Here is a 14,707-nt window from a genome sequence, read left to right as displayed (position 1 = left end):
TCATCATAATCGAAACCCTTCACACCCTCCCAGCCCTTCCTCCCTAGAGACAGGACCACAAGCTAAAGCCAGGGCCCACCTGACCACAATCCAGGCCCAGCCGGACCCTTGGAAGCAGAACCCTTGGGTTCCATGGTGTCCAGGGAGCAGTGTCACAATGGGGTGGGTAGGTCCTGGGGTTGGGTAGGATGAGGGGGAGCAGCATTCTACCACTGGGGCACACCTGGCCATAGGCCCTAGGAACAGAAGGGGCAAGGCAGACTGGGAAAATCTCCGCATGAGCCAGCCCCATGCCTTCATGCAGGCTGTGCCCAACACCCAGAGCACCTGCCTCCCGCATGATGGCTCCACCTCCATTGTGGGAAATCCTCCCATCCTTCCAGGCACCACTTGCTCACCCTCAATCCCCAGGCCTAAGGAGAAAGAATGGAGAGGAAAGTCAAGGGAGGGACAGATGCTCCGCTCAGCTGTTCTCAGATCCCCACCCAGGGGAGGAGGGAGTGTAGGTTAAAGTTTTCCTTGTGGGAAATTTGAGGAGTGGCCATAGGATGGCCTTTTCTTTCTCTGAGAGGAGGATGAGAAGCTATCTGGTAGGGAGTAAGAGGAAGGGAGACAAGCAGAGTGGACCTGAGAAATAGCCACCAGTGAGAATCAGAAAACAAGCTGACTTGAAAAGCTGGTAGGAATACAAGGTGCTGCTAAAGACTCAGGAAGTACTGCTGACCGTGGATTCAGAGAAGAGAGCCACCAGTATGATGCTCTCTAGCTGTGACCAGCTCTTGGGGTGCAAGCAGAAAGAAGGCGGACAGTTGGGCTAATGTGCTGCTATGATTGTGCTAGTTGGACTGTCTTGTAAGGGAGGCCAGCCCAAGAGATACAATGTGGGGGTCCACAGGGAGGGGCAGGAGATGAAGTAGGGTTCCAAGGAGTCATTTGCCAGCACTTTGTTCATACTAAGGAGCAACGCAGAGGTCCTGGGGTGATCACTGAGAACCCCTGAATATTCGTGAAGAAAGCCTAATTTTAGGAGCCTCCCAGGGCCACTGACTGATGATTACTCACTGCAAGTCCCAAAAGAACCAACACTAGTGGCCACCAAGTAAGAAGCCTTCTGCCCCCTTCCCTTACCCTGCACGGGCCCTGCAAGAGCCAGAGCAGGAGAGGATGAAAGGAAAGAGGGGCCTAGAGAGGGACATGTCCTGCCTCTCCCAGCCACTGGTCCTGAGTGAACGGCAGGTGAAGGAGAATCTCTGAAGAGAAGACAACCCTGAAGCTTTGATTCTGACTAAATCAGTCTCCTCTCAGCAGATCAAATGTCTTGTGGGTCCCACCTTATCCATTCAGGCCTGGTCCAGCCACTGGAGGAACTGCAAACTTCCCTTTGTCCACCTGCCTGGATGGATCCATGATTTCAAGGGTTGGGAGAGGCCATACTGGCTGTCCTGTTCTGGGCTTGACTGTGTTTTCAGGACAGGGGGAATCCCAGATGGAGGGGATCTGAGGAGCCATATCCCCAAAGAGTGTCAGAGAACAAGTTAAACCCAAGACACACCCAAGACTCTAATTCAGAACAGGGTACTGGGGATGGGGTTTTGGGGATGAGCATGGTTTTGAAAGGAGGAAGGCCCACCTAGGATGCTTCTGAGATTGGGCCAGGCAGTGGGTGGCTGGCTCTGGGGCCAGCTCACAGGGTACTGCCTCCACTAGCAAGGCTGGTGGTGCTCACAGGTCCAGCTATTTACAGGGGAGTGTTTAGGCAGCTCTCTGCTGCTGCGGGTCTAGCTTTAGAGACACAGTTATAGAGCTAAGTGCTGCTCTAAAGGCTACCCCTGGGCTGGAAATACTTCCCAAGGCCTCCAAATCCTTTTCTGAAAGCACTGCCTTCAGAGAGCTGGAGGAAGCAGAAGGTCATCATTGGCTATCTAGGAACTGTTTCCATTCCTCGCCACCTCCTCCCCAAAGTATGGGAATCATGAGGGCTCCCTCTGCAACCATGGACAGTGGTAAAGTAGAGACCTGGCCTTCTGGAAGAGGGGCCACTGATATGAGGTCCTGGGCTTCAGAGACAGCAAGTACCTCACTGTGGTCAGGATTCTTGCTCCAGGTCATCGATGGTGTCCTTCAAGGTCTGGCCACGTGTCTCTGTCAGCAGGGCACAGAGTAAGCCAGCCCCAATGGGGAGGCTGCCATAGATGAGCACGAAGAGGGACACATGATACTCGCCCAGCAGGATCATGAGTGGCATGAGGATGCCCCTGATCCTTGAAAAGATGCCCACCATCCCCATGCCCGTCTGCCTGTGGGAAGGCCAGCAGAAGCTGAGCGGACCCGGCCTCCCCTGGGTCTACCCCAGCTCCTCCCACAGTTCCACCCCAGCTGACGTCCTTGGGAAGCCCCCATGTCTCATCTGGTGTCCCCAGACATGCACGGTCCCCAGGCTTCCTCAAGTCCATCCAGCCTTCCCGCCCCATCAACCTGCACTTCTCCTTGTCCTACAATGTGGCCTGCTTCCCCCACCCCCAGGCCTTCTGTTTGCCAGCTGCATTCCTGCTATCCAGTCTCTGATCAAAGGCTTCACCTCCTGACCACCCCCCACTCCCACTGCAGACTTCCTTCTGAGCCATTCATCAAACCTGGACTCACACCGTATTTAGTCCTGACAAGGCCAGGCTATGGCCCCTGGTGTATCTGCTCTCCACTGCCCTCCTCTGCACTCCCCTGACCGCATCCAGCCCTGGACCGCATCCAGCCCTGCTGCCCCAGAGCCAGTCCTGTAAGTTTTGTGGGGAACACCAGGGAGGGCAGAGGAGGGATGGTCAAAATGAGGGTCTCGGGAGCAGAGGAGCCAGGGTTGCACCAGCTGCCCTTACCTGATGACAGTGGGGAAGAGCTCAGCAGAGTCCACGTAGAAGATGGCAAATCTAGCCGCCAAGGCAAACTTCCCCACCAGAGCCAGCACAGTGACCACCACAGGCAGATCTGGTGGAGGCTGCCCGTCAGCCACAGGAAGAATGGCCAGCCCACCTCCTGGGCCCTGTCCCTGCCCTCCCAAACTCCTCACCCCTTGTGCACCCAAGCCCCAGAGAAGCCCTCACTCCTGAAAAGGAAATAAAGGGTCTTGGTAGCAGAGGGGGTGTGGGCAGAGGCCCTGGTATCTGCTGGGACGAAGATGATGGTGATACACGTGAGGCCACCCAGAACCAGGGTCCCCAACTGACTCTACCTGCGGCCCACCCATTCCATTATAAAGATGCTTCAGTAGCAGGCAGGCACCTCGACTGCTCCAAAGTTAACTGTGTCAGGTAGATATTCAGGCCAAAGTGCCCCACCTTGAGGCCCAGACCATAGAACACCAGGCTGTCCACAAACCTGCAGAGTTCAAGAGTCTCTCTCAGTGCCAGGTGATGAGACCCCATCACACTCAGAAAGAGAGACTGCCTTGGCCAGGAGTCACAACAGGAGACAGAAGCACAGCCAGCAAGAGACCCAGTGGTACCCAGACAGCCACCTCCCCCAGAGACATGGCAGCCCTTTAGTTTAGGCCTCAGGGAGGGCTGTGGGCCCTGAGTCCACTCACCAGATGTAGAAGAGAATCAGGGTCTCTTTCCGGAGCTGGGGGTGTTGGAACAGATCCAGGGCATTCCCTGCGAGGCTGGTCTTCTCTGGGGCCAGCTGGGAGGGATGTGCAGAGTGAGGGGCCAGGCAGGCCGGTCTGTGTGGTCTCATCAGGCAGGGCTGGCCCAGTGCTGCAAGTACCTGGCTCAGGATCTTGGAGGGGAGTTTGCGCCTGTTGACCAAGGCCACTTTCTGGATCACTGTTTGGCCTCCTCTCCCTTCCTCCAGGTAAGGAGCCACCGTACAGATTCTGGCAGGGCCCTGTGGGTCAGGAATAGCTGTGACCTTGGGGCCTGAACTTCCCCGCTGTCTTAGCACGCACACACCCCACAGGCCTCACAGCCTCCCTCTCCAGACACCTCTCTGCATGTACCACCAGCCAAGAGGTAGTTTGCCTGGGAAATATCTCCTCACCAGAAGCAGAAGAGCAGAAAGACAGGTGCAGTGACAGCAATCTGGAAGAGTCTCCAGTTCTGGACGCCGTAGGCAAGTCCTGCAAGAGCCATCTGCCCCAGGGAGAAGGTGCGCTGTGCCAGGACCACAGCCTGGATCCTCCACGAGGGCCCCACCCACTCTGTAACTGGAAGCAGGCAGAGGCTGAGGCTGGGCTGGACCCCACCCTATCACTCCTTGCCATCATGAAATGCCACCAGGTCAGGGTCTGTGGTCCTGGTCCAGTTCAGGGCATGCCAGTGCCATCACATTAGGTGCACGGAGCTGACTGGGCCCCCCAGGCAGTGTGGGAGTGTGGCCACACAGGCCCCATGGCCTTGCTCTGCAGCTGCTGGCTTCAGGGCCCAGATACTCACGTAGGGTGACATTGCTGAAGGTATATCCAGTGACAGCTGTGGCCACAGAAAAGCACAGGACCATGTAGAGCTCAAAGCTGGGCACGAAGGCTGTGCTCATGCCAAGGATGGCGAAGAGAAGCAGCTGCACCAAGAGAGTGGCCTTGTGGCCAATCCTGGGGTTGCAAAGGGGCAGGTCGAGGAGTGAATCTGTCTAAGGGGAAAGAGGGAGACCCAGCTCCAAGCCCTTTCCTGGGCGCTCTGTCTGTGGGAGGGTGCATGGCCCCAGCTGGGAGTCCCATTGCAGGTGGACAGGGCCTTACGTGGAGACTGGTGAGAGGGGCCCTGGGGAGAACTAGACCCTGGGCCAGGAATCCAAGAGCATGCTGGGTCGGGGGAACTGGTCAAGGTCCTTACCAGTTGCAGAGGGGCCCGAAGATGAGCGCCCCAATGAGGAGCCCAGCCACATACACCGACTGGGAGGTTTCCATCAGATGCTTCCGACCATAGACCATGTTAAAATGAGGTAGACACAGGCAGATGTGAGCTCAGGGGTAGCTAAGGCAAGTCCTTTTATCAGCTAGCCCATGCATGACAAACCTCTCAGGACAGAAGTGGGGCAGGTTCCCAAACTGTGTATCAAGGTACCCCAGGGCACCAGCTTTGTGAACTCAGAGTGCATGACACAATACTTAGAAGTGTAAGAGGAAATACAGTGACAGTCAACATCTGTTTCATATCAAACTACCAGCTCCAGATGGTTCACGCAATTCTTTTCAGTGATCTGTGTGAAGTTGTGTTTTTGGCAAGTGCTGTGGGAAAAGCAAAAACCATGTGAAACTCACAGGGTTCAAGGACTGTGAAATGTGGTTCCCAATATATCCTATTAGGAAGTAACTGTACTGACTTGAGGATGAAATTTAAATGTTTTCTTTTGATTTGTGTATTTTTTTTTAAACAGCCACTGAGTTGTTAGTATATAAATTCTTAATTTTTGTTTCTATTTTTGCTGTTGGTGGTTTTTTTTTGTTTTTTTTTTTTTTTAACCCCACTGCATGGCATGAGGCATCTTAGTTCTTCAACCAAGGATCAAATTGGAAGTGCAGAGTCGTAATCACTGGACCGCCAGGGAAGTCCCTCTTCTTAAGTTGTTTGGATCAAATTACTTATTAGATGAAACTTCCAGGTATGTTTTTTGGCCTGGAGATACCATATAAAATTATTGACCCACCATGGATGCACGGTTTGGGAACCCCTGACGGTCACTAACTGCTTCTTCCTGACAAATGGGGCTTTTTCCCTGTAACCACAGCACCCCTGTGACCTGCTTGGGCCTTTTAGACTTTTCCCAATGGACTGAAAAACCCCCCTGAAACTCCCATCATTCTCAGGCAATCAGAATCCTAAGAAGCCCTCCCACATCCCCTGAGGAAAGAGATTAGGATGCAGGAACATGAAGCCTGTACACACATACACACATGGCGATGGGAGGAGAGACAGCCCACATGGAGACTCACAGAACCTGACAGACAGATTGGAAATCCAAGTGAAGAACGCATGGGTGTCCATACACATTTGCACACACGTCCACTGCATGCACACACAACAGTGGCATGTGACTGACCCGTCTGTGTGCCCCTCAAGGAAGTTCTGTGCCCCCTGCACACCTCTCAGCTCCATCCTCAAGTGTGCGCAGGGGGATCATGACAGGTGAGGTCTCCTCCAGAGCTCACGGACACAACTTCACAATATTAATGCTTGCTGAGTGCTTACTCTGGATTGGGTACTATGCCAAATGTTTCACACGCATCATCTCATGTAATTCTAGCAACAATCCTTGACTTACTATATATAGGTTCAGCAGCTAGTCCTAGGTCCTCGAGTTGGACAGCTGGATGGCAGTGAGTTCAGACATCTTCGCTGCCCTGGACAGGGAGTGAAACTAAGGGAAAGCTAAGGTAATGTTTCCTGAGTGAGAGGATGCGTGAATGAATGGAAGAAGGAACCAATCAATACCTTCAGTTAGCTGAGAAGCCAATCTCCATGAGTTACCTAATCTTTAGCCCAAAATTAACCAGTTCAGGAGATAGTATTTTGCTCCTACATCTGTCCTGAAGGACAACTGTTAATTCTGTAAGAGCTTTAAGTGATCATCAAATGAAGAATGGATTGCTCCCGAGAATGAAGTGTGGCAGGACCGGGTACTTGGAACTTGTTCCGCCCAGTTCTATCCTGTTTGCCTTTTTGTCCAGCCACCACAGATTGCCTCGTAGTTAGATATTGTTTAAAATAAAAATTTATGAATAAAGGTCTGCTGAGTCATTCTGTGTGACTTTGTTAGCTGATCTGCTGCTGCCTTGGGTTTCCCATGTACAAATGAAGATGAAACAGATTCCTTAGTACCACCGGATAGGATAAAAGGAATTAACATGTACAATATAGGTAGCAAAGTGGCTGAGCTAAGTCAGTTCAGCTGAGGCTGTACTAACACAGCTTTGTGAGGCCCATGAAGCATACAGCTGGTGACATAGGCATCTCGGATACAAGGGGCCTTCATGCTCTGAAGACGTGAGTGCCAAGCCATGGGACTCCACCAAGGCTGCCTCCTCTGCTCAGTGGACACCATTCATTAATCCTATCTTATCAAATTATCTAACTCCCATGTAGGCTTATTATTCCCTCTGTTTCGCAGAAGAGAGAGGCTTGGAGAGGTGCCAAGACCAACCCCAGTTCATGTGCTGGTGTCATGTTGCAGATGGAAAAGAGATGAACAGGGCTGCAACTTGGGACACCAGGTGTTAACCTCCCCAGCCTAATGTCTACGGTGGACAGTTCTGTCTGGGGCCTGCCACGGTGGACTGCAGCGTCCCACTCCATTTCTTGGAGCACAACCCATCACAACAGTAGAAGTCTCCCTTCCACTCTTCCAAACCATCAATGGCTCCCACTGGAAGGAAGTCCCAATTCCTTAGCACTGGTATCGGAGACTCTAAGAGTTGGCTCTCGTCTTTTCCCAGTCCTCTTTGTATGTGAGCATTGCTCACACAGGCCAGGCGCTTTCATGCTCCAGACCCTAGAAATGGCTATTCTCTCTGCTCTGCACGCCTTCCTTCTGTGGTTCCAGGACAGACCACACTGTTTTTGCTATTCACTGATGGTCCAGTGACCTCTGTGTTCAGAGGTTTGTGTGGACAGGGCTGGGAGTCATTTTCTCTTTTACCAAGGATGGGCACCCAGGAAACGTTGGACAGGTAGGCTGAGAAGGAGAAATGTACTCTGTCATTCACGAGCACACAGCTTATAAGGAAATGTTTTTTTTTTTTTCTTCTCAAATCTGGATTATCTGTATTTCACTTTGCATGTGAAGCTGCTGGTTATAAATGAAACTTGGGATATCAGGTCAGATAAGCCCCCAGAGTCAGCGTAGCTTGTAGTGTAGCTTCTACCCCTGCTTGTAGACTGGAAGCCAGGATGGACACCTCACACAAGGTAGCTCCACTCTGGAACCCAGTTTGGGGTTGTCAAGTAGTTCGGGGCACAAAGTACCAAAAGCATACATTCACGTGGGAGTTGCAGTCCTTGGGAGGGTGGGTCCGTGGAAGCATGTCAGGGAAGGGCCAGAGGGCCAAGGTACAACACCAGGATCAGCAAAGAGGAGAGAGGAGAGAGAGGCCCTTAGTCCTTGAGAACATCCCTTTCGTCCCATAAAACCTGCCCACCCCTGGCCCAGGCAAACCAAGCTCCTGACCCATCACTTTCTTCCTGTTACCAGGCCTTTCTTTTTCTATTCTCTGCCTACGAAGGCTTTCTCCTTTTCCCTATTAACCTTCTTCTGGTCCCTGGGCACCCAGCTCACACACCAACTGCTTCAGGGAGCTGCCTGCCCATTCTCTCCCCAGGAAGAAGCAAATTCTAGCCTCAGAGTTTATTGAGCCTTTGTCCCTGTACTAGGAGTCCAGGTCTTCTCAGAGGTGAACAGGGTGCCTCTGTTCTGACTGTGCCTCACATATTGAGAACTCAGGAGCTGTTGGTTGGATAATAATTCCATGAACAGTCCAGCAAAGGCTGTGAACAAGAGCTAGGGTTGGCTCTGAGCACTCTGGAAGTCTGTCTGAGCTATAAGGATGGTGACACTTGGCTAGATGGGCAGCGAGTTTATGAGCACCTGGAGAGGTAGACACAGCGTTTAAGGATGATGAAGATCAGATCTACCATCTACACCGGGGAGATGAAGGAAGGGGCACTGAGGATCAGACAAACCCAGGCTGGGCTAGATCCAGGGCTAGCAGAGTTCAAGGTGACCTACTCCCGCTGTGGGTGGACTGAGCGGGAGGATCAGGAAGAAGGCAGGAGGACATACCCTCAGGCTGCTGGGTGCCCTGAACGAGAGTCCCGGGTCCACTGTGAAGCATGCGTGCTGCCCCTGTCAAGTCATCTCCCTATTCTGTGCTCCGCCCTACTGTCTGGGAAGCAACCCTTCTTGCTCTGAGGTGGCTGGAGTGGGAAAGTCTTTCTACTGTTCTGCTGGGGCCCCTCCTGAGAACAGAGTTAGCACAAGCAATTGCTCAGGTATGTGCAGGACAAGTCCTAGAGTTCCGCATGGCCTCCAGCATCTCAGAGGCAGGCAGGCTGGCAGGCAGGAAGAGATTTAGAGAGAAAGGCTGAAGGCAGGGAGTCCAAGGCAAGCAAGCAGGAAGGTAGACGAGTGGGCAGGGAAGGGGTAGGACTGCAAGATTAGTTAAATAAGAAGACAGGTAGGTGGGCAGACACACAGCGGGTGGCTGAAAGACAAAGGCAAATGGGAAGGCAGATGCAAACCTTGGACAGAGAAAGGCATGAGAACAGCTGGACAGGAGTGGCAGGAAAGAAGGCCATGGGGCAGACATGCGAAGGGACAGATAAAAACAGAGAGATGAATGGACAGATGGACAAATATTCCAGACAAAGGGAATGGATGGAGAGTTAGATGGGCTGACAGGCAGAGGACAGAAAGCAAAACAGGCATGACAATGGTCATTCAGGCCTGGGGCGAAGGGGCAGCTTCAGAGGCAGTCACACCTGAGACTGAGGGCAGAGTGGCAGGCAGAGCAGCTGACTGACTCAAAACACTTAGAAAGTCAGACTGACGCACGGCCTTACCTCATTCTCTACAGACAAGGGCCTGCCTTTGGGATAGACCCAGCCTCGCAAAGCTGTGTCTCACTGAAGCTGTGGCTGAGGACGTACTCCAGGCTGGCACCATCGGGGGCAACTGGAACATGAGGCAGGGCTTGGGACTGCCTGCAGCCTCCAGGGGCAAGCTCAGGGCCAGCTGCTCAGCCGTGCTCAGGTTCAGAGTCTGGTTCCTGACACAGGCCACTGAACAATAGTGGGCCTCGTCCAGGACCATGAAGACCTGGGTGAACATGTAGAAGGCGGTCAGGAAGCTGGGCACACTCAGCAGTATCAGCAGCTGCACGTGGAAGTGACCAAAGCTGCCCAGTTCAGCCAAGACCTGGGCAAAGGGAGCCATGGTCACTGGTCACCAGCTCCTTAGCTGGGGCTACCAGCTAGCTTTGCAGCTCGCTTGGGGTAATGGTGGCAGCTGCGTTAATGTTTAATCCAGCCCTGTGTGGCTCCACCTGTCACACCTCTGCTCCTGAGCTCAGGTCTAGGAATGACAGAATATGATGAAAAAACAGTCCACTCTGGCTTGGAGGATCTGAGGATGTTTGACGGACTCCGTGAGAAGGCAATACCAGAGGAACTTCTCAGGCCTAGCATGCAGCAGCGAGCTCTAGTCAGATATTACATGGTGTACAAGGACCACACTCCTAGCTGCAACATCCTCTACAATTCACACCAGTGCAAACCCCTCCCATTGTGAAAGAATCCAAATTCTGAGAGTAATTTCAATGCTACAGGGCAGTTGCTACTGTACTTGTCAGTAGAGCAGCAAGGACCCAGACTGCATGTTAACTCGGCCAAGAGTCCAACCAACCTGGTCTCATGACCCTGACCTTACTGTCTCCTGCAGGGTCCCTAGCACGTGGTGGCATGCACCACCAGTCAACCCAAGGGTAGTGTTAAAGCCAGGAGACCCACCAAGGGCATACATGCCTTTCCCTTTAGCAGGACAGCTAACACATGCATCCTCATCTCTATCTAATCAAGGAAGAAACCATTAAAACCCTCCCACAATAAGAAACAAATGCAAGTGGCCCCAGAGTAGCCCCAACCACACCAGGCAATCTCAGTGAGCACCGAAGGACAAAGCCCCACCCGGTTGGGGAGCCCCCATCTGGGGGTCATTCTACAACCTTGCTGGAGTCGAGGTTAGGATGGGGCACAGTGTGGGAGGTGGCAGGTCAGGATTCTTACAGGAACCTCCCACAGATGAACACCCCCATCTTTTTTGTACCCTGGGGGTCTTACTGCAGGTAGATCCTGGGCTTGGAAGGCATCTAATTATGGGAGGATCAGAATGATGGGGCGAAATAGACCATTAGGGGAAAATACATGCTTGGGTGTCATACTCACATTCATCTGTTTGTGTAGCCCTCGGAAAGTCTTTAAATTATTTTAAGAAAAGAGATGAGCAGAGGTGCAGGGGTGAAGAGAATGTGGGGCAGTAAGGTTGTGCAGAGTAGCCCTGGCTATCACATGCCCATACCTGCGGCCTGTGATTCAGTCCGAATGAAGGAAGGGTCCAGGCAGGGCAGATGCTGGAGGGCAGAGGCGAGTCCACAACCCTGCACAAGAGGACACGTCTCTCTGGCCCCTCCTCCACCCTAAACTCCCTACCAGGCTCCCCACTGTCGCCAGCCCCACCTCTGCTTCCTCACCTAGCTCTCTTGCAAGTTCTTGTCCTCAGCACAGCCTTGAATGAATTGCCAAGAAAGCAGATGCTACCAGCTGCCACTATTCACTTCAGGGCTCAGCCTTTATGGGGGAAACTGAGGTGGAGATAGGAGGAGCCTGTGCTCAGTCATCTCTTCTCTCTGATCAGGGAAAGGATTTTGTGGTCCTTTCAGCTCTAAGGCTCCAAAGGGACTGGGGTTAGGAGGTAGGCGTTTGGGCTCCACCAGTGATTCACTGTGATCCGCCGTCTGCCCCTTCTAGCCCTCTGGCCTCATTTTCTGCATTTGTGTAAAAGAAAAGCTCGAACTAGATGGTCTCTAAGGATTGTTCCATTTCCTAGTGTAGGATTCTAAACTAGAGACAGATAAATGACGAGGAGGCTCTGACATAAGAGTGAGATTCAACCAAAGACCTTCCACAGTTATATAACTACAAGTCTCCAAACTCCATTGGTTTCACTGCACTCCCAGTTCCCCCAGTTCTAAGTTTTTGATTATTTGTTCTCTTAACCCTGCCCCTCTCCCACACCAACCAATCTGCCAAAGGCTCCCCACGATGCTTCAAAGCCCACAGCTGGGGAGTCCTCCCAGGAACACTGTAGCCCCAGGGATCCGTGGTCTCGCTGACCTGGGAGGATGAGCCCCCAGGTAGCACATGTGCTGCTCTCTGGCGTCTCCAGCAGTCTGGCCACCCTCAGTGTCTTCTGGGAGGCTGCGGAGTAGGACAGGACTGCTTCCAGCCCTTAAGGGAAAATCTGCAGCCTGTCTCTCTCCTCTTCCTCTCCTTGCACCTGTCTTCAGTCAATGGCACTGCTATGACCAAAGAGAAGAGTGTTCTTCTGATCACTGGAGTAGTGTAACTCGAATGGATACACAGTCACTGGCAATCATTTGCCCATGGGGTAGAGGGTGGTGTTTGTACATATGGTGTGGGAGGGGAAAGTACTCCCCAGACATTACCTATAGGGATGCACTGGAGGGTGTCTCAAATCTCTTCCAAATTTGAGACTCTGAATATTTATTTATTTGGCTGCGCCATGGTCTTACTTGCAGCACACAAGAGCTTTGGTTGCAGCATGTGGGATCTAGGTGCCTGACCAGGGATGGAACCCAGGCCCCTTGCATTAGAGCTCAGAGTTTTAGCCACTGGACATCCACACCAGGGAAATGCTAAGAACAACTCTAGTAAAATAAAAACATGTGGTAGGAGTTCTGGTCTCTTGTCCAGGATGTAAACAGCTTAGCAGCTGTCACTTTATTCTAGCAGGTAGAAAGCTGGACAAACTGAAAAATCAATAATTCTTCTTAGATCCATCAGAGATGAGGTCACAGGGCAAATTGCTAACCCTCAAATTGGAGCCAGAAAGTTAAATACAGAGAATGACAACTTCTCGGAGCAGAAATCCACAGACTCAGACTTCCACAGGAATCAGTACCACAGTAAGAAAATCTGACTGTAATCGACAGACTGCTTGGAGGCTCGGGGTGGAGAGGTCAGAGGACAGTCAACACAGTATTTGAGAACAGAGGTGCAGGACTGAGAACACCTGACTTCACTGTGCGGTACTGGCAAAAAGATCACACACATAGATCAGCAGAACAGAACAGACAGCCCCGAAAAAAACAGATTCAACGGATCTTTGACAAAAGAACACTGGCAATACAATGGAGTAAAGATGGTCTCTTCAACAAACGGTGCTGGGATACCTAGACACAATAAAGTGAGTTTGTTTTCTAGTACGAAAGTTATATTTATACTATAGTCTCTCAAGTGTGCAATGGTATTCTTAAAAAAAATATACATACCTTTATTTAAAAGTACTTTAGGGACTTCCCTGGTGGTCCAGTGGTTAAGTCTTTGCCTTCCAATGCAGGGGGTGTGGGTTTGATCCCTGGTCAGGAAGGTTAAGATCTCACATGCCTTGAGGCCATAAAAATCCAAAACATAAAACAGAAGCTATATTGTAACAAATTCAATAAAGACTTAAAAAAATGAAAAAAAATCTTAAAAAAAGTGGGCAAAAAACCTAACAGACACCTCATCGAAGAGTATTCACAGATGGCAAAGGGGCATAGATACTCAACACACTGTAATCAGGGAATTAGAAATGAAAGCGAGACACCACTATACATCCAGTGGAACGGCCCAAACCCAAAACCGTGACAACATCGAGTGCCTGTGAGCACATGCACCAAAAGCGACTCTCAGTCACTGGTGGGAATGCAAAATGCCCGAGCCACTTTGGATGGAAGGTGGTTTCCTAGAAAAAGACTACTTTTACCATAAAATATGCCAGGGGGCTCCTTGGTATTTCCTCCACCGAGCTGAAACTCATATACGCATATTAACGAAAACATGCACAAAGGTGCTTAGAGCAGTTTTATTCATAACTGTCAAAACTTGCACACAGCAAGTGAATGGATTAATAAACCGTGGTATATCCAGACATGGAATACTAGTCAGCACTGAAAAGAAATGAGCCATCAAGCCACAGAAAGGCATGGAGAGGCCTTAAATGCATATAACTGTGTGAAAAAAACCTGTTCTGAAAAGGCTGCATACTTGTAGGACAGTGAGACTATTCTCTGTGAGATCATAATGATGGGTACATATCATCATCCATTTGTCCAAACCCATAAAATACACAACAGCAAGTGAACTCGAAGGTATTCTGTGGACTTCGGGTGATAATGAAGAGCCAATGTAAGTTGCTGCGCCTGTGTGGGGCCAGGGAGTATATGGAAACACTGTATACTTTCTGCTCCATTTTTCTGTGAAATTAAACTACTCTGAAAGATCAAAGTCTACTTTAAAAAAACAAACCCACAAAATGCGTAGGGTAGATGAGCTGATCCACAGGAGGAATCCATGAGCTGTGGCGCTGAGCACTGCTACTACGAGTAGGCAGAGGTGAGGAACCCTGCTTCTGGACAAGACCTGATCTTGCTAAAGATGATGGGCAAGTGGAGAGGCTTTGTTTACTCTTGCCCCTGCCCTGACCCCCACATACACCATGGTCACTTTTGAGTAGTCGGCACCTCCTCCTCTGTCTCCACACCTGTTTACCTTAAAAGGAAATTCAATCAGCCATGATACAATCAACCCCAAGGTCCCAGGACCTGAGCCCTGAGTTACCAGGACCTACCCCAAAGCAGTCCTGTCAAGGCTCAAAGACCACCTCTGGGGCAGGAGTTACTTACCCAGCAGGTGAAGAAGGGCTGGAAATGGGAACAGGTTCAGCCTGGCTCTGAACTTTCCAAAAGGGACTCCCAAGGACTTGAATCTGGTATTTTAGCTCACCAATAGCATGGGCAGAGGTAAACAGAAAAGGTCACTGAGAGGAGCTGCTTCCGCCACCCTAACACACTTCCCTGGGCAGATCGCTCTCTCTGGGGATTTCAGCTTCCCTGTTTGTACAATGGCTTTACGTTGTTTATTAATACACCTTTTCACTTCCTGCTGCT

The 14,707-nt window shown here is 51.2% G+C and overlaps 1 protein-coding gene across 1 annotated transcript; it reads right to left on the bottom strand.

Annotated features, from left to right (window-relative positions):
* Positions 1–2,086: 2,086 nt before the first annotated feature.
* Positions 2,087–9,915, bottom strand: SLC22A13 (solute carrier family 22 member 13). Its single transcript, XM_070360036.1, is given in 13 exon segments — positions 2,087–2,297; positions 2,871–2,989; positions 3,166–3,290; positions 3,293–3,369; positions 3,578–3,672; positions 3,757–3,815; positions 3,818–3,876; positions 4,030–4,195; positions 4,425–4,579; positions 4,821–4,924; positions 9,543–9,589; positions 9,592–9,654; positions 9,657–9,915. Coding segments are annotated over 13 exon segments (1,539 nt in total).
* Positions 9,916–14,707: the final 4,792 nt, after the last annotated feature.

This window comes from Bos mutus, chromosome 22 (assembly GCF_027580195.1).
Source record: "Bos mutus isolate GX-2022 chromosome 22, NWIPB_WYAK_1.1, whole genome shotgun sequence".
NCBI lineage: Eukaryota > Metazoa > Chordata > Mammalia > Artiodactyla > Bovidae > Bos > Bos mutus.
The sequence above is the reverse complement of the archived record's forward strand: the minus strand, read 5'-3'. Positions and strand labels throughout refer to the sequence as shown.